General features: G+C 39.3%; 1 protein-coding gene across 3 annotated transcripts in view; it reads left to right on the top strand.

Annotated features, from left to right (window-relative positions):
• Positions 1–224: 224 nt before the first annotated feature.
• Positions 225–22,943, top strand: part of GSAP (gamma-secretase activating protein) — a 48,729-nt gene continuing 26,010 nt past the window's right edge. Inside the window, exons 1-13 of one of the 3 annotated variants that reach the window (XM_050906757.1) lie at positions 225–309; positions 3,937–4,010; positions 8,522–8,578; positions 9,279–9,348; positions 9,779–9,832; positions 9,967–10,055; positions 10,468–10,537; positions 11,642–11,691; positions 13,005–13,109; positions 14,061–14,120; positions 14,808–14,851; positions 16,463–16,548; positions 21,503–21,580. In XM_050906757.1, the coding sequence (XP_050762714.1) occupies positions 225–309; positions 3,937–4,010; positions 8,522–8,578; positions 9,279–9,348; positions 9,779–9,832; positions 9,967–10,055; positions 10,468–10,537; positions 11,642–11,691; positions 13,005–13,109; positions 14,061–14,120; positions 14,808–14,851; positions 16,463–16,548; positions 21,503–21,580 (922 nt within the window). Of the gene's footprint in view, positions 310–3,936; positions 4,011–8,521; positions 8,579–9,278; positions 9,349–9,775; positions 9,833–9,966; positions 10,056–10,467; positions 10,538–11,641; positions 11,692–13,004; positions 13,110–14,060; positions 14,121–14,807; positions 14,852–16,462; positions 16,549–21,502; positions 21,581–22,943 lie in introns of all 3 variants that reach the window. The other 2 variants (XM_050906747.1, XM_050906767.1) reach the window with 2 other exon arrangements.

The raw sequence follows: 22,943 nt of genomic DNA, 5'->3' as shown, positions 1-22,943 counted from the left end.
CGGGAGCGCACCCAGCCACTCCGCGCCGCCGCCAGCTGAGTGACACCCGCCGCGCCCAATGGACGCCGAGGGGGCCCGAGCGGGCGGGCCCATGGCGGCGGCGGTCACCCTGTAGGAGCCGGTGCCGGTGGGGCGGGGAGCTCCGGCAGCCCGAGCGGAGTGGGGTTGCGCTGGGCTGGCGGCCGCCCCGCGTCCCCGGCGGGCCGAGGCGAGAGGAGGGCGCTATGCTGCTTCACTTGGTGGCCGAGTTTGATCTGCAGAGGGATGTGATCCCCTGGCTGGCGGCGCGGGGTTGGGCCGCGGCTCTAGGTAACGCCGCGGCGGGTGGCGCTCCGCCGGCGGGCTCCGCTGCGGCGGGGCCGCCCGCTCCCCGGGGAGGGCTGAGGGGAGCCCTCTCCCTCCCTCCCTCCCTCCCTCCGCCCGCTCGCTCGCTCGCCCCCAGCCGGCTCCGTGTGCTGCCCTCTCCCGCGGGCGGAGGAGCCGGGCCTGAGGCGAGACCCCCGGGTGCGGCTCCCCTCGGCCTGCGCCCCGGGCTCCTGCGCCTTCCGGTCAGGGCCGCGCCGCCTCCGGCCGCGGGGGGGTCGGGGGTAATGGCGGCGGCGGCGGAGTGCCCCCCTCCGGAGCAGGGTGAGGGGAGCGGCCGCTGCCCCCTCCCTCGGCCGGGCTCCAGAGGAGCGAGCTACGCCAGCCCCCGGGCTGCGTGTCCGCGGCGGGCTCGTCCCTCAGGTCCCTGTGGCCGGGGTACTTGAGGCGGGGAAGTTTGATGTCTTCAAGGAACTTCTCGCATGCCGAAAGCACTTCTGCACGTCTGCTGCACTCCACAGCTTGTTTCTTTCTTCTGCTTCTTCACACATGTGGTGTTTTTTTTGTGTGTTTGGTTACCCACCCCCCCCACCCCCCCACCCCCCCCCCCAAAGACTTTTAGCATGACTACGTCTCCCACACTACTCCCCTTTCTGGGAGGAAGAAAACCCAACAACCCCGAACACTTTTGTCTATGTGGTAAATGAGTGCTAGTTAAAGTTAGATAAAGTGTTAGTTGTCACAGCAGTGTGCGATAGCTGGCATAGTGAGTGCTTGATGTCGTGGTTGGAAAAAAAGAATGACCCCTCTATTCTCGGCCCTGTGGTTTTTTGCTTGTGTTTGTTCTCACTCATCTGCAGGGCAGCTGGCTCAGTTCTGCTTTTCAGAAATTGATGGAAACTAAAAAAAAAAACAACCCAAAACTGTAATAGGTATTACTTGAGTAGAAAAAGATGGTCATTGATGTACCGTGTGATGAACTTGAAACCTCAACTCCTTTGGTTGCTTTTAATTAACTCAAAATATTTAACTGCTTCCCATGTTGAGCGGCTGTTATCAAATAGTTTCATAAGAACTTGTTTGGAGGTAAACCAGAAAGTATCAGCTTTTTTTTGGTTTTATAAAAGAAAATTATTTACCAAGCCATCAGTTACAAAATCTGTTAAAAGTTATTTCACATGTACTAGATAGTTTACTGAACAACTGTTGAATGGTGTACTGAAGGGATTTGAGGTAAAATTCTGAAATTCTCCATGCGTAATCAATTCATCTATGAATTTATCAGTTCATCCGTGATGAATTCAATGAGTCAACCTATGCATTTATGTCATCATGATCTCAAAATGATGCTGACTTGTGTTTGGGAAAGGGACAATCGTATTCAGCTTTTTAAAATGTAATACAGGCTCTTCGTTCAGTAAACGCCCCTGGTAATACAGAATCAGAAGAATCTAGGTTGGAAGGTGCATGTGATCAGATACCAGCATTGCTGTATTGCATTTCAACTTTTGTCTCTGTATACTGACTTTTTCCTCTGATGTAGTGCTGTTGTATTAGGAATGTGATGGTGGGAGGTAGGAATTTGAAAAGCTTCATTTAAACTTCAAAGAAATACCTATTCACAGAAAGCAAGTAATTTTTAGGAGTCATGGTACTTTTGTGTCAGTGGTTTCAGATGTTACAGTTATTCATATTTATTATTTTCTTTCCTGAGGACTTGAAAACCCTTGATAGCGTGTGAGAATTTCTAATTGCATGAGAGCTGGGAGTAGCTATTATGATGGGAGGGGAGTGACATGTGAAGAGAACCAGCCTTGTTCTGTTTATTCCACTTATTTTTGTATAAGCTGCGTATAATGGCCTTCAGGAAATCAAACACTGCATTCTCCTGAGTGTGTTGATAAGAGTTGTTTGCTGGGCAGGCAGGTTGGGTTGGTTCTTTTGCAGCTCTTCATCTGCTGGTCTCAGCTGTGGGGATGAGGAAGAAGTTGTAATTCTATGTGCAGAGTTTTACTGCAGGACTTTCCAAGGGCAGAGATGATTGCCACTTCTTCTTTGGCTTTATATTCCCACTGACAATGTTCAGTGACGTGAAACTCGCTTCTGACACGGAACTTTTTCAACACCTTTAAGATCTCTGTGTCGGGTGATAGAGAAATTCATTGACTTGGATATTTCTTGTGGACCTTATTTTCTAGCTAAATTCTGTTCTGAGGAAGTATTGTATGAGAGAGAAGTGTGGAGACCGTAGTACTCATTTTGAAAGTTTGAAGTGGTGGTTAAATTCCGGGAAGTTTCCTCTAAAAGAAGGGCAGAATATATGGTTATCTGAGACTTTTTCAGTCGTCACCAGCTAGCCCTAATGTAGTGGTATTTTAGTGTATTTTGAGTGATCTGAAACCAGTAGGAAGTGATGCATTGTTAAATGTACGCTAAGGATTTTCATTGTCCTCCCTCAACAAAATACAGAATTTATTTCCTTCTGATAATATTTGTAAAAAGTTTTTTTTCTTATCACTGCAAGCTGTACAAGCCAGTTCATAGTATCAGGCTTGTGAAACTAAGTTTCACATGTCTTCCTTCTATCAACATGCTTCATGATAATTGCGAAGTAAATAGTGTCGAACTTGACTAAATGCTTGTGGAGAGTTGTGGGGAATTGTTTTTATTGATGCTCACTGAACCACAGGCTACCTTTATCTTAAAACTAGGACCAATCATGCAGCTGTCAACCTTATTAAGGGCAAAATTTCCACTTTTAGTGAAAATTCCATCTGAGATAAACACATTTTTGGTGGCTGCAGCGATTAGAAAACGGAAAAGCAGCATCAGGAAAGCATGCGTTTTTGTCATCTCAAGTATGACATTTTATCTTTTTTTCTGGTGTTTTCCTTTACTTTTTATTTTGCGCTGCTTTGTCCAGATGTGCTCTTCTCTTTCTGTGTCCATCCTAGCTTCCTGCTCATCTGTTTCCCTTTTCACTCTACTCTTTCATTCGCACCCCACGTCGTATCCCTTGTCCTGCATTGCTTAATTTCCTTGTACCTGTAGGTATATTGCATATATGTGGTGCTTAATCTTGCGGTTCTTGGGTTTGGTGGGGGAGGAGGTGTTGTAGAGTTAATCTCTGAAGATGTAGTTTATTTCCAGGCATTCCTTTGGAATGCTGAAGGGGCAGGTGGGAGCAAGTGACACTTTTCCTCGGGCTAGTTCTATCTTGCTGTAGCGTTCTGAGGATCAGAGTGCAACTGTTTCAACCCCGTGTTGTGTATAATGGATAAATGCAATTTATTTTCTGTGAATGGAAGATAGTGAAAAAAGCACATTTCATTTCATCAGGAAAGGTAGTGGCCATTAGAATCACAATTGTAATGAAGAGTTAGGAGTTTACATAAATAATTCTTTCCTGTGTGTTTAGAAACCCCTTAACTATTTTGTGTTGAAGTTTATCAGATTTAAATCATGGTGTAAGAAATACTCTCTCTTTCTTTCCAGAAGGGAGTAACTTTGGCATGTACAAAGAAGTATTTATATGGAAAAATGTATTTAGTATCTTTGCTTAAAGTGTGCATAAATTGTATCATGTTCCAGCTCAAATGAAAATCCTGTGCCTTTTGATACTTATAATTTCAGATACTTCTGAGAATTCATCAGTGCTCTACGTCGTAAATGTTGAAAGAAATGGAAAAATTATTTATACCTGGAAGGTAAGTCTGTCATGGAACTTAAAAATATAGCAGAGAATAACACTGTATGTGTATCTGTGCCTAATTGAGTCCTTGTAGTTTAAAAATTTTTGCATTGAGGGTTAGAACATGAAAACTCGACTGATTACAACTTGGAGAGTTGGGCAATGGGAAAATACCTGTCTCCACTTCAGACAAAGGTTAAGAATGATGAAATGGAGAGTAAAGTACTGACCTGATTAAGTCCATAGGGTTTTTGCTGTTGATTTTTTGGGGGCCAGAATCTCACCCTGAGTGAAATGCTGTTTCTTTAACAGATAAACTCTTTGTAAGTAGCGCATTCTTTCACCCTCAGAATGTCTCAGGGAAGTCTGACTATTAAATTCATGTGCACTGCTTTAGTTAAATATGTTTCCTCCTACCAATATATATGTTAAGATGCCATTTATCTAACACCAATTCTGCTTCTGCTTTTCTTCTTTGTTACTTTAAGATTCATCTATAGCACTTTATTGCAAGTACTCTGAAGTTGTTTATTTGATGTCTTGAAGTATCTGGAGCTATCCTTTTTAACATAGGATTCTGCTCTCCATGGCATATGTATAGCTTTTAGGTTGAAACACCTGTAGTTCCGTGAGATTTTTATATGGTTTGAGAAGGTTTCCCCTTGATGAGACAAGCTGTGCTCCTTTTCTGTGCATCTTGGAGAAATCTGCAGACCCAGCTGGATTCTGGAGGATCTTGGTTCTTGAAGAGTGCAGATTGGAGGGAGCAGACTCCAGTAGAATAGGGCTGCCTTTTGTTCCCCTCTGGCTCAACAATACTAAAACTCTCCGGCTTCCCTAGGGTTAAGGGAAGAGGTGAGGCCTTCATCAAGGTATAATACACTTTAACTGTGGGTGGATGTTTCCTTTAGTACAGGCATAGGAAGGGGAGTCTGTACAAGACAACACTAACCATAAAAACAACACTAAAGAATGTGTCAAGTTATTATTTTTTTTTTTCATTGCTCAAAACTCTAGAAAGACTTAATGAAAGTAACCCATATAGCTCCCAACAGGAGATGGGGTACTGCATATGTGTGATGTCCCTGCTTTCTGGCATCTGTGGAATCTCACACTAAGCTTTTTTGGGCTTCTGACAGTGGAGTCCAACTGCCTTGTATGCTTTTCAGGCTCTTGCAACTGGCACAAGGGATGAGTTGTAGCTCAAGGTTCACACATCTAAATGTAGGTGTCTGCCTGTGTGCTAGGTGTCTAAGCTCCCATTGTAGTCAGTAGGGATCTGGTCAAAACAGTTGGTGGAGTTTAGAGAACTGGCCACTTGTACCCTGTAATTTGGGAGGGGGCGTGTGGGGTGGAGGAGGTGGACAAATACCCACTAGACTCTATTGACTGAATAGGCCAGTGACTCTCAGGAGGATTTAAACACCTAGGCTTAGTTCCCCGAACCTAGGGGTAAAGGCTGCACAGGAAGACACTGAAAATGTTCACTGTAGTTTCTCTTTCCTAATTTTGGGAATAAAGTGACTTCTGCAGCTTGTGTGGTAGGAATGGCTGGATGACAAAGCCTGAGAACTGGAACTAGCAAACTGCACAGCTGTCCTGCAGTTTTCACCTCTCAAATGCCATCCCAAAGGAGATGCTGCTGTTGTTTCTTTTCCTGTTCTCGTACCATGATAAAGTAGTCCGATCTTTTTCTCCTGAGTGAGTCAGCCTGCTGAAGAACCAGCATCTATTTATTCCTCTATTGGGAAGGATGCTGACATATTTTGTTTGCTTCTACTATAAGTGTTTTTTACACTTGTTAATGGGCAAACTGGAAGATACTTCCTGGAGTTTTCTCACAAAGAACAAATGTATCTTAAGGTGGTATTGCATTAAATATATGATGCTTCTCCCAGAGAGAAGTTGTTCATAGTGTGTGGTACACATTTCTTTCTTGGATCAATAAAAATTGGGCTCATCAGCTGAAAGTGTTGGTACCCACTTAGGTGCTGTAGATGTCAATGGGAGTCAATACATCCACACTTGTCTGCATGCATGATAAGAACATGTGGGTATGTCTGCCCCAAAGCTCATGTTAGTCTAGGTGGCTTGTATATTGGTCGGAGCACGTGTGGTGGCCCAGGCTGTAGCTGCATAGCACTCACCCAGTGTCCTGAACAGGCTGGGTCCTGAGCTGCTAATGCTGTGCCTTTCCTGATGTCCGTGCTTTTGTTAAATTAGTTATGTCTGTGTCAGCTGCATTCACACCTTGGGACAGGGATACCTTCAAGCAGGACTGAATTTTTTTTTTTCCCCTCTCAAGAGCAGAATGCTAAAAAACAGCAAGTGTTGGGAGTATTGTGTGTCCGTGTCTGTCTTTTTACAATTTACTACTGACTTAACAAGGATTCAATCCAAATGTTTCCTTTCCTGAAACAGTCCATTGACAACGAATGGGTATAGTTCTGTGGTTTTGGAGTTTACTGCAAACCTTTTAAGAGGGGTATCCATTCATGTTTACATAGAAGAAAAAAGAATCTTGGTGTATGCACCTTAACAAATGACAAGTAGTTTTAGGCCCCAGTTTGACAGTACTTTTAAATTTTTACAAACTTGTTCTAAAATATAAGTATTCTTTGCACTTTTCTATTCTGTTCTGCTAATATACATCATTACACTGGAAAGCTTACCTGGGGAAAACAGACTGCTCTTAGTGTCTGCAGTTAGTCCTTCTGTTTCCTTAAACTTATGTTGGAGAAATCACGATGTAATTACAGCTTCTAACAAACTACAGATCTTACTGAGTTGTTAGGGCAGTTTAATACCTCTTTCTCTCTCTCTCCCCCCCCTTCATGATAAACTATGTATAACTAATGAGCTACCACTTTTGCAAGACACAGCTATATGTCTGTGAGCCTTTCCTGTTGGTTTTATAGCAGCAAACTTTAGCTGTGACATTGTCGGTGAGGATAGCACACAACAAGGATGTAAACTAAACTGAGCTGCCCTGGCTTGTTTCCTAATAGATACAAATAGAAAACAACCTTTATCTGCTAAGTGGAAGAAAATTAAGTGCATTCTGCATGAAATCAGGGGAAGGTGGAGAATGAGCTTTATTTTCAAGCTTATTTTAGAGTATTGCGTTGTACTGTAGTTTTGACAGTGTCTGTCTTCCGTGACATTGATAGTTGGTGTAAAGGAAGATATTTTTAACAGAAGTGAATTCTAGTGTCAGCGCTTCTATTTTGCAAGGCAATACAAGAATCTTTAGAGTAAACATAAAAACAAGCATCTTAGCTTATGCACAGATATGGGCACTGATGTAGTCCTGTTACCAGTCTTGTAAAGTGTATTCTTCAGTAGCTAAGTACAGAGGATGTTAGCGTTTCAGACACACTTGGAAAGAACGGTTGTGAAAGCACTTGCTTCACCTTAAATTAGGAGGCCTGAAGCCTGTGTCTTAATATAAAGACATTTTGTTTTCCTTGTTTAAATCAGAAGTCAAAGACTTTTGTCATTGCCACAACAATAATGAGACACTCAGAAATAGACCCCTTAGGAGGAGACTACTCAGGCTGTTGTTTTAAATTCATGAAGCAAGATGCCATAACTTTGTAAATAACCACAGATTTCTCCCCTCTCCCCCCCCAAGCTGTAGTAAAAAACAATGATGCTCACTGTTTGAGTACCAGCCTATGTGGCTGGATTTAATTTCAACAGTTTAGTAATTTAGTGCCTATACCTAGAGTACATTAATGGACTTCAGCTTGATTTGATATACAATATATGCTGCCAAGCAGATTTTTTTTTTTTTTTTTAAATTTTGAAAATTTAAACCATGGTAAAAATTGCCAAGAAGAAAAGTTTTGATTTGTATAGTCTTAGAAGTGCCCCAAACAAAATCATTGTATGTTATTATCAATAAGCCAGAAAGGATGTGTATTATATTTCTTTTCAAAGGCAGCAGGCTAATGGTGTCATCTGAGCTTGTGAAATATATTTAGCCTTCAAACAATCATTTCCTAAGGCAGAGCTGAAACCCTTTTTCCAGCCTGTAGCCAGATCACTGGAAGCTGTGTTTGCTGATGTTTGATGTTTTTGTGCTCCCTTTTGGAGCAATGACCCACCGAGTTGGTGAGGTTTGGAATACCAGCCTGAAATCTTCCAGGGGCCGTGGCATCCACTTCCATTCTTGTATGGACATCTCTCTTCCTGGCCCTACTGCCTATAACTAAACCCAGTTTAGAACCGAAGTGAGAGAGAGGCACTTGGCTTATGCAATGGCTTGTGGGTTGTGAGTTGGCCACGTTTCAGCTTTATCCCGTGTATTAGTTCTAAAAGGAAAAAAACCAAATACTTTCTTCTCTTGCTTGCCTTGCTTTCTTGGAATTAGATAATTAACTGCCTGTTCATAGGACAGGGAAGTGTATGAGGATGTGTGTCAAGGGGCAGGGGGAAGAAGAGAGGAAGGTAGGAAAAAAATTAAAAAAGTGTTTAACTTTGTATATATTTACATTGCCAGTGCTAATTTGTTTTCATCCATAGGGAAATCAGAGAAATACTCACATTGGATTGTATGATCTTCAAACTAAGCAAAATGAGGTGAGAACAATACCAGGCTTCTCCCTGGTGAAGACAGTGCTGTAGTGTTTCAGATTTTGATGCCTTGCAACACACTATGTTATGTCCTTAAGGAGTATATGCTTGTTTGAAACAGAAGAGAGACCGGAGAAGGTATTCAAATGATGCTCAGTAGTATTAAGATGCAGAACATTACAGAACATCTGAATGACTTGGGAGTAGTAAACCGTCATATCTTTATTTCTAAACAACAAATTCAAGCCCTTTCCACTCCTGTTCACACTGAACATGTGTGCTAAGAAGTAAATGCTTTGGGTTTTGTTACGTGTGCATCCTCAGTCTGTTTGGTGCTACTATTTATAAGAAATTATTCTAAAACAATGTACTGCAATTCAGTGGCTGGAATCATGATAACAGGCCTTTGCAGGTGTCCCCGTTACAGTATGAAATGGGTGAAATTTCATATTTACATAAAGGTCTGCTGTGCTGCTCTAGTGGCAACATAGAGCTCAAAAGAACCAGTAAGAAACAAACAAATGAGAAAAAGAAGAAGTGATAGAATTGAGGCTTGAAATATGGTTCTTCTGGCTGTGAAATGATTTGCTTTAAAAATAAGAATGGTGTACTGGTCAGCAGTGTTTTCCTAAGGAGGAGTAATTAGATGGTTTTCTTTATATAGTTTAAAAAAATAATTTATTAGCATTAATGTGTTTCTCTATAGCACCTCTATATGTTTGAGAGGGATCTACGCATAATCAGTTGTTCGGTCAACAATGAAAGGACGTTATTGGGTAAATATGTGTTTTATCATTAAATTTTTTTGTGTCATGGTAAAGATGATTTAGTTTAGTAGGATGATACATTTGGGTCTAGAATTACTTAAATCTGTTTTGACCCATATGTTGCCCACAGCAGTCTATGCATTTCAGTGAATCGATCACCAAATAATGTAGGTAACAACATAAAGACACAGCTGTGACAATATGGCCGTTTTATTAAAACAAAAATCTAAGACACACTGACCCTTTGTTCGCTTCCCTATCCTGCATTTATACATGCCTCCTACATCTAGAAGAGCTTCTGTTGTTCCTTAACGTATATGTTTTTGGTAAAAATTTGTGATGCTCACTCTCCAAGAACGTTTAATAAGTTTAATATCAAATATGCATGCTCACTGTGGTTGGTGTTTGGTTGTTTTTTTTTTTTTTTCCCCCTTAGCAGTCAGCTTCCGTCAGTATACCGAGGAAGACAGAGTAAGTCGGCTATTACAGTCAGGTACTACAAGTGGATTGTTTTAATACTGTTAGAAATATTGTACCCTTTTGCTTTTTCTCCCCACATAATTTCTGTTTAGAAAACAAAATTGTGTATAAAAAAAGAATGTTATCTAAAACATGTTCTTTTTGCAGTATCCAAGTATTTAACCTTGCTAATTGAAATTCATCCCATTAATAATGTGAGAGTCCTAAAGGCTGTGGATAGCTGTGTTCGAGTACAGGTAAATTATTCAACTAATCTAAATATAAACGTTTTTAATCCACTATGCTAGAGAGAAAAAGTGGTTGAGTGCAGAAATATCTCATGTTATCTTGCAACTGTTACAGAGATAGTGTGCCCATGTTTCTTCATAGAATGAAAAAAAAATGAGAAACTTCATAAAATGTTTGAAGTAGAATATTTCTCTGACATGAAGGATACTTTTTTTATTTCTCTTCAATCCCCTGAAGCTTGCAATTGTAGTGATTGGTGACTACTAGTCTGTAATAATAGCTATTTTTATTAATTAAATATCATTAGTGTGCCTGTCTTAATTTAAAAATATGTAAATAGCCAGCTAAAAAAAAACATTTTAGATAAGTGTTCTAAACTGCTTTGGTTATTTACTTACTTTTGTGAAATTTTCTGTATAGTTTCTTTATCCAGTTGAAGGCAGAAATACTTCTACAGAAAGTCGCCTCTTGCTAGTTTCAGAAGATAAATGTGAGTTAATATTTTGAAAGTACATTGTCATTCTTTTACTTTAAGATGGTTGTTATAGATTATATTTTTGGTAGACTTTTATTGGAAAAAAACAGGGGAAAAAAAAAAGGGTGTGAGCTATTCTAGGTATTCCCAATGTCTTTCAAAAACTGTATAATTTAATGGGATTTTTTTTCAATGTTAGCAGAATGGCCAGCTTTGACTGCAATTATTAGCTTAGTTCATGCATTCATCAGTTAATCTTTATTTCTAAAAAAGCTAAAGTAGGCTTTTATAGCTGCATATATAAATTTAGAGCAGAGCAATTGACTATGAGAGATGGATTGTGATTTAGCACGTGACAAGTGGGATAAGAATAGGACAATAGTTCCTTGGATTCAGCTAACTTTGCATGTTCAGCCTAATCTAAAGGGAGGGAATGGGTAGAAGTGGACACTTGGAAAAGGCTGTTTATCCCTCTTGCCTTTCAGTCTTATAGAGTGAGATCGCTTTTCCCGTCTTTTTGGAGAGGCCTATCTTCTCTGCTAAGCTGGACACCAACCTTTAGGTGGCTGGACTTAGATGGGCAGAGTTCACCTCCTAATACATTCACATAGTGCTGTGAACTATATCAGAAACATTTATAACATCTGCTGGGTGAATCTTACACCCTTCGCACAGGCAAACTACCAATAACTTTTAGGAATTTTGCGTGGGAAAGGACTGTGAGGTGGTATTCGTGGTAGGAAGTGAAACAGGGCTAGGGTGTAGTCTCGGGTGCAGGCATGCAGCTCTGCATGCTCTTTCTTTATAAGTGTGCTCCTTGGCTTGGTTTGGCACGTTTCAGTTAGCACTCTTCCTGATGGTGCTGTGCTGACATGGGCAGAGAACTGTTTCCACGAGGTGGTATGGCTAAGGCCACCCTCGGCTCAGGAAAGGAAGAGAGTCCAGGACTTTGCATAGGCACCTGTGTTCATATATCACAGATTTCCTCTCACACCGAGTTGAACTTTCCTGGCCCTAATGTGTTCTTATAGGATTCTAAGAGGTGAGATTGTTTAATAAGCTGTATAAAAGCATATAAAAATGTAAGTTGGTAATGATTTTTTTTAATATATTTTAAAGATATTGAACAATTTGACATTCCTGTTGTTGCAGAAGAAGAACACAAAGTGGTAAGACTTGAAAAATCTTGGGGTTTGAGGTTTTTTGCTTTAATTGAAAATTTAAACATCTGTAATTTTAGCTAACTGTTTTTGTAGTTTTATACTTGGGCAACACAAAGTATATTAAAGAAAGGATTGATAGTGTGGCAACTTACAAAGCTAACCACAAAGCTGATTAAAAAACCTCTATACTGTGTAATCTATGAGGAAAGTTACTTATTTTATTGGTTTTTGTTTGTTGCTGGATGTGTCTGTATGTTAGAAGTTGGGAGTAAACATAGTGTATATACATTTTTAAACCATTTAAAAATATTTGTGGAGTTACCTTCCTGACTTTGCCTTTTGGGAGTCTGTGTGTCCCAGTAAAGGATTCATTTAAAAAAACAAACAAACAAAAGACGTAAAACTTAGATACACTCCAAGTACCGTGAATGTTCCAATCTCTTTCTCCCCTCATCTCTCTTTCCTGTTTCTAACATGAATTTGTCTTCAACAAATTGTAGATGTTTTGCTTAGAAGACGTATTATTAATAAACGTACATCTAATATAGTAAAGAACTGTGTCACGAAAGCCAGTGTTTTGCTTTATGGAGACAAATGTAGGCTTGGAAGGAAAAAGTTAAGGTCCTGATTTTCAGTCACTTTGAAGTCTTTCATGGTCTTCTCAAAGTTTATCATTGCTTTTAAAGCAGATGGGGTTTATATGCTAGACTACAGTAGCAGAGTAAAGACAAAGAGTGTAATCTGAAAAAACAGATCAATCTGATGTCCTTCTAACAAACAGATTTGTTTTGGTTGACATGAAATCTCCCTACATCTTTCAAGAGTGCATTTATACAATCCCAACAGTTTTCCACAATTCTAGCCCTTTCCCTACTGCCAGTACTCTCCATCATGTGGCTGAGACTTTGGACGGAAATCCCTTTTGTAGCTAACGCATCTTCCTTCAATAGTTAATGTAGCTGGTTCTGAACTGAGTGTGGTGTTTCACTCGTCTCCCCTTCTCTATGATGAAGAGTACCATCTGTTTTTCTTTGTTCACTTTGAGCAGCTTAAGTGGTGAATTTCTTGCAAGCAAGGAAATCTCAAAGAAAATATTTGGTAGTAGGTGTACCCTGAAAACTGTGCTTCAGATCTCTTTAAACTGAGCACCTTGCACACAACAAAGGTGGACTTTGTGCAGCTAACAAGTAGCATATTCCCTCCGAGCACTTCAGTATTTGTGCCTCTTCTGTCATTGCTTTTCTCTTTAAAGCACAGACTGTGCATAATTGTTACAGAACTTTATTTGACGACTTCTAATGTTCTTTCTTTCTCTTTAGGTGATTCAAAACTCAGGTCAGCTTCCAAGAGCCAGAGTTGCAGATGATCTCATTTGGGCACAATGGGATATGATGGAACAAAGGCTCTTCTACATTGTTCCAAAGGTGAGATGAAAGTCATTCTAGTAGTTTTGTTCCTGCCTGTCTCATGACAGTAAAATTTTGAGTGTGTGGGTTAATAATAGTGTGAGTTTGTTTTTCATTATGGTAGTCTGTCTTGTTCCTGCCTCAAATAACCTAAAGCAAAAGCCAGACTTGCCTTAACCTGGTATTTGTGCATAGTAAATTGCAAAAAGACTGGTGGTCTCAGTGCTTTCTATAAAAAAAGGGTGGGGTTGTTAGGTTTTTTGGCTTTAAAAAGCCAAATCTTTTATTCAAAAGGATCTAAATCTACCAAAAACTGTCATGAGTGTAATGCCTCTGTTCTAGAAAATTCACATCTAGAAAGTATGTTGTACACAGACTTACTGAGTGACTAAATGAGGGCAGGTTCTTGGCTAGAAATGCTGAAACTCTTTAACTTTCTTTTTTTGTTTTGACTGAGGGACTATTTGCACTTTATGTATTCTACGCAAATGAAAATTGATTTTTCTTAACGACTCTTAGCCACCAAAAATATGAGTGTTAGGAAATAACAGGAAGTGAACTGTGATGGAGAAATGTATTCCTGTTTTTGTTTCTGAGATACCCTTTTTGAACTGACCAAAATAAGATACAGTTCCTTTTGCCATATAGGTAGTTATGGAAAACTTTTTTTTTTAACTTTCTAGAATGTGCGTGCGTGTGTGTGACATGTAATGCTGTACTTCAAGTGGGGGCCCACGCAATTATAGATGATTGGCAGATAATGATCTGGAACAGGAAGGAAGCATGTCATAGTGCTATTGTGGGGGGTTATATGTGGTTTTTAAAGTCGTCTTTTGTCCCCTAACTTCTGCATATCTGTTAGCAAAGCGGGTTGAGTGTGTAGAACACTGTGGAGTATCCAGTCACTTTTCAGTCTGTATGATATGCTTTCTATTTGATCAGTTACAAAACATATCCTCTTAATTTCAGGAATCAAGGAGCACTTTAAAATGTGTCCAGTTTTATCCTGATGAAAATTTTAACTCAATAGTAAGTCATTAGTATCTTATTATGCAATGGTTTTGAGTTGGATGTAATTATGTATATTAATCAGTGTTCCAGGCACTGATAGAGAGATCTGTTTCAGTGTCTTTTATTACTGGAACTTTTGCAGAGGAAAACTGGGTTTTGTTTTTCCATTTGATTTTTTTTTTTCATTATATTCTTTTCAAGAATATGTTCAGTCAGATTCAGATTGCGCCACTGTAAGGTAACTTCAGTGGAATTGCACAGATATAAACCTAGAAGTAAGTGACGTTCATGACATTATACTGATCTTACACTCAAGTATTGAAAAGCAGGGTTATCAAATGCACTAGACAAAGAAACCACCTACTAGTTTTGTGTCGGTTTTAAGCGAGACAGGAAAATCTGTTGTGGTCAAAATACAGAGAACAGAACAAAAATTACAACTGTTGAACATGTAATTGTCACTAGATTTTTGTCCCGGTGGCTGAAATTTGCTCTAATGCAGGAGGTTAAATATCTCACAATTTATTTTCTTTTTTTTTTTAAAAGAATCAATTTTATGTGTTTGGGGGTGTTTAGAGGAGGATAAATAAACTTTGCTAAAACCTTGAATCTGGTGAAATGTGAGTTTGACACATTTTACTGGGATGAAATATTAATGATCGTATACTGACCTCACTAAATAACAGGTTTGTTTTTGGTTAACAGCTGGAATCACACCTGGATATTTCTGTAAATGACACACAATTAAAGTAAGGGGTTTTTATGTTTTGTTTTGCTTTCCTTTTAATATATAGGGTAATGTTTTCAAACCTAAGTAAAATTTACATCTGAACCACAGCATCTTTTTTTCAGTTGCCTACATGGTACTGGAACATAAGAATAATATGAACACTGTGTCCAAACCTCCCGTTCTTCTCATTTTCATCAGGGTCAACAGTAAAATGTAATTTAATCCTTGACTGCTTTTTGGTGCCATTTTTAAAAATTATTTGTCTGAAGAGCTAGCTATAGGTTAAACCATCCTTCCTCTGAGTATTCTGTACCTATTTAATTTGTTTTAATCTTGGGCATGTTGTAGTGGTGATGTCAAAATTCCCGTCAAGGGAAGCTCTCCATTTTTAATTGCTGTTACATGTTTTACTGGGCATTTAACCAGACCAGTAGCTCCTTTTTATAGCCTATGACACACTGCCTGTACTCTTTTCTCCTCCAGCATACTATTTCCAGGCAGCCTGCACTTTCAAAGGCTAAGATTCATCTGATTCTATCTGTGTCTACCGTGCACATGACTGCGTCTGAGCTTGTCTCCTTAAGGCTCCCTTTTAATTGAGGAAAAACTAGTCAGGATGGTCTGACTCTGTCATAATTCATCTCATCCTCATCTGTCTTCAATCAGTTGAATTTACATTCCAAAAGGGCCTGTTTCTCTTTGCGAATAAAAAGGGAGGCCAAAGCTACTAAATCAGATATCAATAACTGAAGGTAGTTGAGTTCCACCCTGCCCAACTGTGGCTCTCAGAATGTCTCAGTGCTATGCAGAAGGCTCAGTGTGGTGCTACTGCACATGCAGGTTGCCCTAAAAGGGCAGTGTATCCTCTTGCAGTTAGTACTGAAAAAAATCCAACTCTTCTAAGAGCTTCAATGTTACAATTTTTTTTTTTCAAAATTATTGCAGAAGACCTAGGGGGAAAATCCCTACAGGATCAAAATCTTTTCTGCAAAAACACCCAACCAAACAAAAAAAACTCACAACAACAAAAAAGCCAAAGCAGACTGACTACAATCTTCTGTTGCATGTTCTGCATGGCAAAAATAGGACTTGTAGATTTTAAAGATACGTAAAACCATTAAAGCACAGGCAGCACAAGACTGAAAAAGGATGTCATGTTATAACAGGTTCCATGTGAGTGTGATTTTTTTGCTTCCTTTTTGAGTATTTCCGCTGAAATTAGTGTGCCTAATTGCAGATTAAAATGTAGCTTTTCAAACATAAGAATGGTAGAGTTAGGCCTTTGAGTTATCAGGTATGATGAATGTTTGGATTTCCAGTACTTCATCAGAACTTGCTTTCACTTCAAAGTATAGGAATGGTTGGACAATGCTGCAGTAAATGAATATGAAGTTTGCAGGTGTAGTCAGAATTGTTGGTTTCTGATAACAGTGTGCAGTCTTGGGATTCTCATTTCTAACAGCATTGAGCGGATTGGTTAAAGCCTAATTTAACTTGCTTTAGAGAACATTTGATTATAATCTAATTAGTATGTTTTGATTACATAGTGACTGTTCTCATGATCTTTGTGTTTTGATGAATCTCTGTGAATGGAGAAGTGATTTATTTAGTGATCTTTATTTGCTCATAGACTTGTGAATTTTGGATATGATTACTGTCAAGACCAAGATGTGGCATCTAAATCTTTGAATCTTCAGGTTTTTACAAGTAAAGCAGGTAATGAATAAATACAAGTATTGTCAAAATTATCTCCACTAGTAATTATCATGCAGTGTAATCGTAATTGATTACTAAATTTCTTCGTAAGACATTATATATATATTTGTATTTTTTTGTGTGTTTTTTTTTGTATGAGTGAGATTTTTATTCCTTTAGAGTATACTTAACAGGTAACTGTGAGGAGAGGGAGAAGGCAACTGTGCACTATTTTTCTTATTAAGTTTTTTTTTTTACCCTCTGAAAGCTGCATGCCAAGTTGAGCTGAAAAGTACCTAGGGTTTCATATATTAACACCAACAATAAAAGCCACCCAGAAATTTTCTGGTAGCCCAACTTCAAAGAACTGGTATCATGCACTCGTACGGTGAAATATCTCAGTCTAAGCACCCTGTAGCATTTTCTACTAGTTTCAGAACACAGGTAGTACCAAAGCATGGTTGTGTATTACATTAGAGCCATTTAACATTAAAGCTGACCAAAGTTGTTTTAGAAAGTAAATTCAAGGAAGGTTTTGGCTAGGTCTGTTGTCTGGGTATCTGACATAGTATATAATTGTGTTACAGAGTGGACATGTGTAAACGGAGCATATGCAATACAGATTCTAAGAGCTTCATATTGCTGTTAGTATGTGAAGGTCCAAGTATGTGATATTAAACTTAGTATGTGATACGTAAGGGTTTAGTATATATATATGATTCCTTAAACCTAAACCTGGGAGGGAGCATAGCTGGGGCAGCTGACCTGAACTAGCCAAAGGGGTATTCCATACCATGGAACGTCATGCCCAGTATATAAACAGGGGGGAGGTGGCCGGGAGGGGCGGATTGCGGCTCTGGCATCAGTCAGCGGGTGGTGAGCAGTTGCATTGTGCATCACTTGTCTTTTCTTATTTCCTTTTTTTTTTTTGTTGTATTCTTTTTCATTACAATTATTATTATTATTAGTTAGTAGTGTATTTTTATTTTTACTTTAGTTATTAAACTGTTCTTATCTCAACCCACGAGTTTTACTTTTTTTCCTTTCTTCCTCCCCACCCCACTGGGAGGGGGAAGCGGCTGCGTGGTGCTTAGTTGCTGGCCAGGGTTAAACCATGACGATTCCTTAAACCTAAACCTAATCTTAAAGATTTAGGAGTCTCCCTGCATCCTAATGCATGCCGTGAGCTTTTTTTTTTTAATTAAAAACTGGTATCAAGAGGCATCTGTTCATCACAGATGCCTGTATTTTCAGCTTCTAAATTAGACCATACCGCCAACCAGAGATGGCATTTAATTAACCCTTGAATAGTCTACAGAGTTGTATAGGGATATGACATGTTGCAGAAGTGGCTTTACATCTCGCTTCTTAAGGCGTGCTGTATGCACATGGGCGAATTGCTGAGGTATTTGCCAGTTGCGTTGAAATGACCATTAATGCAAATCAAGTGAAATACAGTTTCCTTACATGGGTTTTTTCTTACCAAGGCAGGCAGCACGCTTACAAAGATAAGAGGGAAGAAATTAGAAATAAGAGAAAGCCAAGTTTCTATCTATCTAAGGTAGATTAGGCTACTTTTTCTCTGTTAGCAAGACAGACTATTTATTATACAAACAGCCTGTCCAACAATGGAAAACATTATTGATTTGTATATATACATGCTTCCTGTTAAACATACATTTCTGTAGGGTTTGTTCAGATTGAAGCACCTTCTTTTAGTTTAGGATGAAATTAAGTCTTTCTCCAACAAGACAGTTGTTTGGTTACCGTGAAGTAAAATGTTCTTTTCCATCTGGCAACACTATTTAAATTCTGTGTGGAACCTTTCACATGCACTTTTCATTGCACTTACGTAAAACACATAATTTGACAATTACACTTCCTAAATGAGATTATTGTATGTGGCTTTTCATTTCATGTTGTTTAAAACCGAGGATTACTTTATACAACCCATTTTGAGTAACTAACAGTTTGGAGCAAATGCTTTTGGTGTGGAGACCATATCTAGTTGTCGAACGCTGTGGGTGATCACACTAAAGTTCCCTTTTGTGCCTCTTGTCTGTGGTGATTTACAAAACTGGACTCTTTGGGGCGCAGACTACACCTTCTGTGGAACTGCTAGCATGCTTCAAATATTAATGCCAATATCCCTATTTGTACCATTCAGACATCTCTGTCAAAGAATAATTGGCATAACTTCAAATGGAATATTCCACACAATTTTCCATTTAATAAAACTGTTATTGCCTACTGCCAATCTGAACTCTGAATGAAATCACTCTTCCTTTCTCAAACTTCCGCAGTAGAAGAAAAGTAGCCCTGTTCCTTATACTCAGCACACACAATATGTCTCCAGATAAAAACCCCTATGTACTTCTAGATTAGCTGAGATCAAGCATTTCTAGTCTGAGAATTAACTTTGTATGTCCAGAATTCAGTGGTTATTTAAACAACACTGGGCTGTTACGTTTTCTTTTAGCGCTTTAGAAGTACTTTTCAGTTAAATTTGCTCGGTATTAAAAAAAATGCAGGCAGTAAGATGACATAAACCCTGGATTACTGTCACCTAACTTTAACTGCCTAAAAGTTAAGCATCTGGACTATATTTATAGAGAGAAATAGGCATCTCCAGAAGATGATTGCTTCTATCCATATTTCTTCATTTGCTGTATAGGAATCTAAATGGCAGATGTTTGGATGGCTGAAGTTAGGTGAGGCAAGTCACTCCTAAGGCAGTACAAGTAGACAAAATGCCATGGTGCAATGTTGTATCTGAATTGTGACGCTCGGATGCCATGTTGAGATGTTGGTACAGCCCTACATCTTACACTTCTGCATGAACAGAAATGAGGAATTTGAAGTTAGTTTCCTAGGGAGAATTTCATGTCTTCAGAGATGACTCTTACAATTTCAGTGGTATGATGTTTATTTATCAAGTGACAGAGTTGTAATTGTTGTTTCCCTAATTCTGCTGGATGTAGTAACTCGCTGTTACCCTGTATGAGTAGAACTTAATTTTTAAATGCTTCCTTTTTTTTTTTTTTTTACTTTGTTGTGGTTGAGATCTTTTTTCTCTTTTATTTCTGAAAAGATAAGAGTCCATCCAAATAGATCTTCATGTGAGTCTTCTCACCTTGTGGCATTTAGCTATAGCTCTTACTGTTTGCAAATTATTTTGAAATGGATAGTGTAGAAGACCTGGTTCTGCCTTCGCATGAAACGCTTACTGTATAGGTGCAATAGGATAACAAGCTTTCCCTGCATCAGTACAAACCAGCTCTAATTTGCAGAGAGCACTGGTAAGTGTAGGAAAGGAATTTCTCTTATATTCTCAGTCTGTGGCTGTTCTAATGGGATTTTCAAGACGGTGTCAGTTTGTAACATTGCTTGGACACTTGCTGATCTGAGACTGTTGTGTTTCTATCTGTATTAATGAAGCACTATTTGATATTTTCTGTTGTTCATAGTTCAGTTTGTTGACATTTGGACCAGTATCCTAGAGTTGAAAGATGCAGGTCCTATTAATAGTCCCCCATAGCCACTGTTTTTGTGATCATCTGGCATATATTACCCACAGACACTTCAATCTGAACAGACTTGCTTGCATGTTGTGCAATTTACAGAACAGTGTATAACACTAGCCTCCAGCATACAAGAAAGAAATTTGCAGTGTTGGAAGGGAGCTGTTGATAATAAACAGCATTGTGGGTTTCTGGAGCTTTTCCAGTCTTCCTCATGAGTCCTGATGCTGCTACTTTAAAAATTATGCATCCTCTGAAAGATGCCAGTGGCTCTGACAAAATGCCCTGTCTGTTGTCTAAATGACTCAAATACCCAAGCAAAACTGTATCAAAAAATATTCAATCAGCTAAGAATAAGCAGAAAAAAAAACCCAAAACATTTCAAAAGAAAGTATTTACCTTCCCCAGAAGTATGAAGTGCCTCAGCCATTTCTGTATCACAGCTATGGTACAGCCTTGTGGTCTGACATATGAGGCATTTAACCAAGCAAAATACCTTGGTAGCTGTGCTTTTTTTGTACCTGTGCTTTTTCCGTACTGTGCCTTTTTCTGTATACCTTGTATACATAAACCTTTATTTTTTTACAGAACAGTATCTGTATTAGTATTACCTTTTTTTTTTTCTTTTAAGTGATAAACTTTCAATAAAGGTAAAAGGTCAATGGTCATAGTTGTGGCCCGGCTTTCCCAACCGTATTGGGATAATGTGGTTTGGAAGCTGTTTCTAACATGAATACCAAAGCAGCTTGCCAAAGCATCGGAGTAAGTGGATTAAAGTTTTTGTGAAAGATGGAGGGAGGGCTACCATCCAGTGGAGTCAAAACAGTTATCGGTCTGATTTAGAATTAGGCTGGGACGGGGGAGCATTCCTGCACAGAGTACCTTGGCTGAAATAAGTTTGTGCCAAGGACTGACTTTTCTCCTAAAAAAGGAATTAACGGCTCTTTAGACTGGAAAGGGGAGAATTGACTATCATTTCTAGTGTGAGAAAGCTCTAGTAGTGTATCATGCTGCTGCCAATATGAAATTACTTAGAAAGCAAACAAACTGTGTTTTACTGTGTTGTTCAGTGCATACTTGACAGTCCCTGAACAGAAAATATCTAGAGATTGAGGCAGTCTGTGGAGAGAGGCTTGATCAGTTTTCTGGCTGCAAGCATGATTTATACTGGGAAGGGCTAAAAATGTACTTCTCCTAAAGAGAAGAACTGGCTGTGTCAGAACCCAGCTTTCTGTTGTGCCATATTTCCTCCTCTGTTCTCTCTTATTTTGTGTTTTGCTAGGTAAATGATGATTAGAGATATGCAATATATATTTCTGTAATCTTTACCTTTTTTGAGAGATTATTTTTAGTTTCTAATTTGAAACAGTCTTGCTTTAGTTTTGTGCAGTGTAAAGATGTCTAGGTATTCAGGTGGACGAGTAAATTTTCTTTTCCTTTTTTTGTCTTTTTAGGAGGCTTGTGTGTGTGTTGTACTCTAGCCTCTGATAATCCTGATGAAATAATGTACTCCATATATTTTTTACATAAAGGTAAGATTAACCTGTTAAATTATGCTTTATTTTGGAGAATGTCAGTTTGCTGAAAGAGTCACAGAATGCCTTGCAAAACAAATAACTACCAAAGTCTGCAGACAGTAACCTACTGTGGCTGGTGTTTAAAGACAGCAGGTGACTTTAGCTGCAAAGTTGACTTTCCTGCTGTAGACTTCCTGCCTGATGCTGAACGAGTAGCTTCAAACCAGTGGCCTCGTGAGTGGCTATTAATTTGGTCCCTTATTTCTAGCCAGACTTTGAAGCGTGCTGAGCACAAACATCGATGAAATCTGTGGGAGCTTGCAGGTGTGTTGTACTTATGCCATAAGGCATTTGTATGGCAAATAGAGCCAACAGCTCTTAGCTTGAATGTCTCTTTGGAGTTCCAGTTCAACGTGTCATTTCCACAGCAAGAGGTGCAACACCCACTGACTGTAAGAATAGTTGCTATGTAAGTGGTGCTTTAGCTCTTAATTTTAAGACTTTTTTTTTTCCCTTGAAAAGAATAAAGAACATTGTTTTATTCTGATCAGAATAAAACTTGTCATTAGCAAGATCTTTCTCATTTGATACATGGAGGAGAATGGCAAATTATTTCTCAATTGAGAAGCTGCATAGTATGGAGTAACCGTGTTCAAGTGGACAACATACTTCTGTTTTACTTTAAGTGTTTGCTTTCTTGTGTCAGGGAACTTTTCATATGTCAGAGCTGCACTAACACGTTGTTTTGCTGCTGGAATGTTGTGAGATTGAATGAACTGCATTTTTATGTTCTTGAAGGCATTAACAATATGGAAAAGTCCATTCTGGGTGTGGCAGCACTCTGCATTGTACTGCTATGAAGGGCTGATTTCCCCAGATGTACTTGATGTGTAGCTGAAGGGTGGTTGCATTGCTTGGAGCCAGCCATGGCCCTTGTACATTCCTATCTGTACCAGGAGGAAACTGAGGGTAAATATGGTGACATTGACCAGCTGCATCTTAAACCACCTTCATGGAATGGAATTGTTTGGTGCAGAGCTGTTTGTGGATTCATGTAAGATTCATCAGTTGTATGAGAGGATTTTAAGACTGGTCCTGAGGTGACCTGCAGAAGCAGCAGTATATCAGGTCCATAAGCCACACTTTGGAGACATATAAGGAGTTGAGTTTGTGCTGCAGCATCTGTAAACTCGGAAGGAAGCTTCCTGCCCCCTGTTAAAGCAGTCACTTGATGTAGCATAAACACAAAAGTCACGATGTTGCACGTGTATTCTGCAATGCTGGTATTAGCTTGCATGTGTTTGCATTGGCAAGTAACAGGGTGGTGATCCTGAGTATACTGACTCATTGCAAGCAAACTTCAGTCAGTATCTTGTGC

This window comes from Gymnogyps californianus, chromosome 1 (genome assembly GCF_018139145.2).
Source record: "Gymnogyps californianus isolate 813 chromosome 1, ASM1813914v2, whole genome shotgun sequence".
Lineage (NCBI taxonomy): Eukaryota > Metazoa > Chordata > Aves > Accipitriformes > Cathartidae > Gymnogyps > Gymnogyps californianus.
Note: the sequence above shows the minus strand (reverse complement) of the source record. Positions and strands in the feature narration are given on the sequence as shown.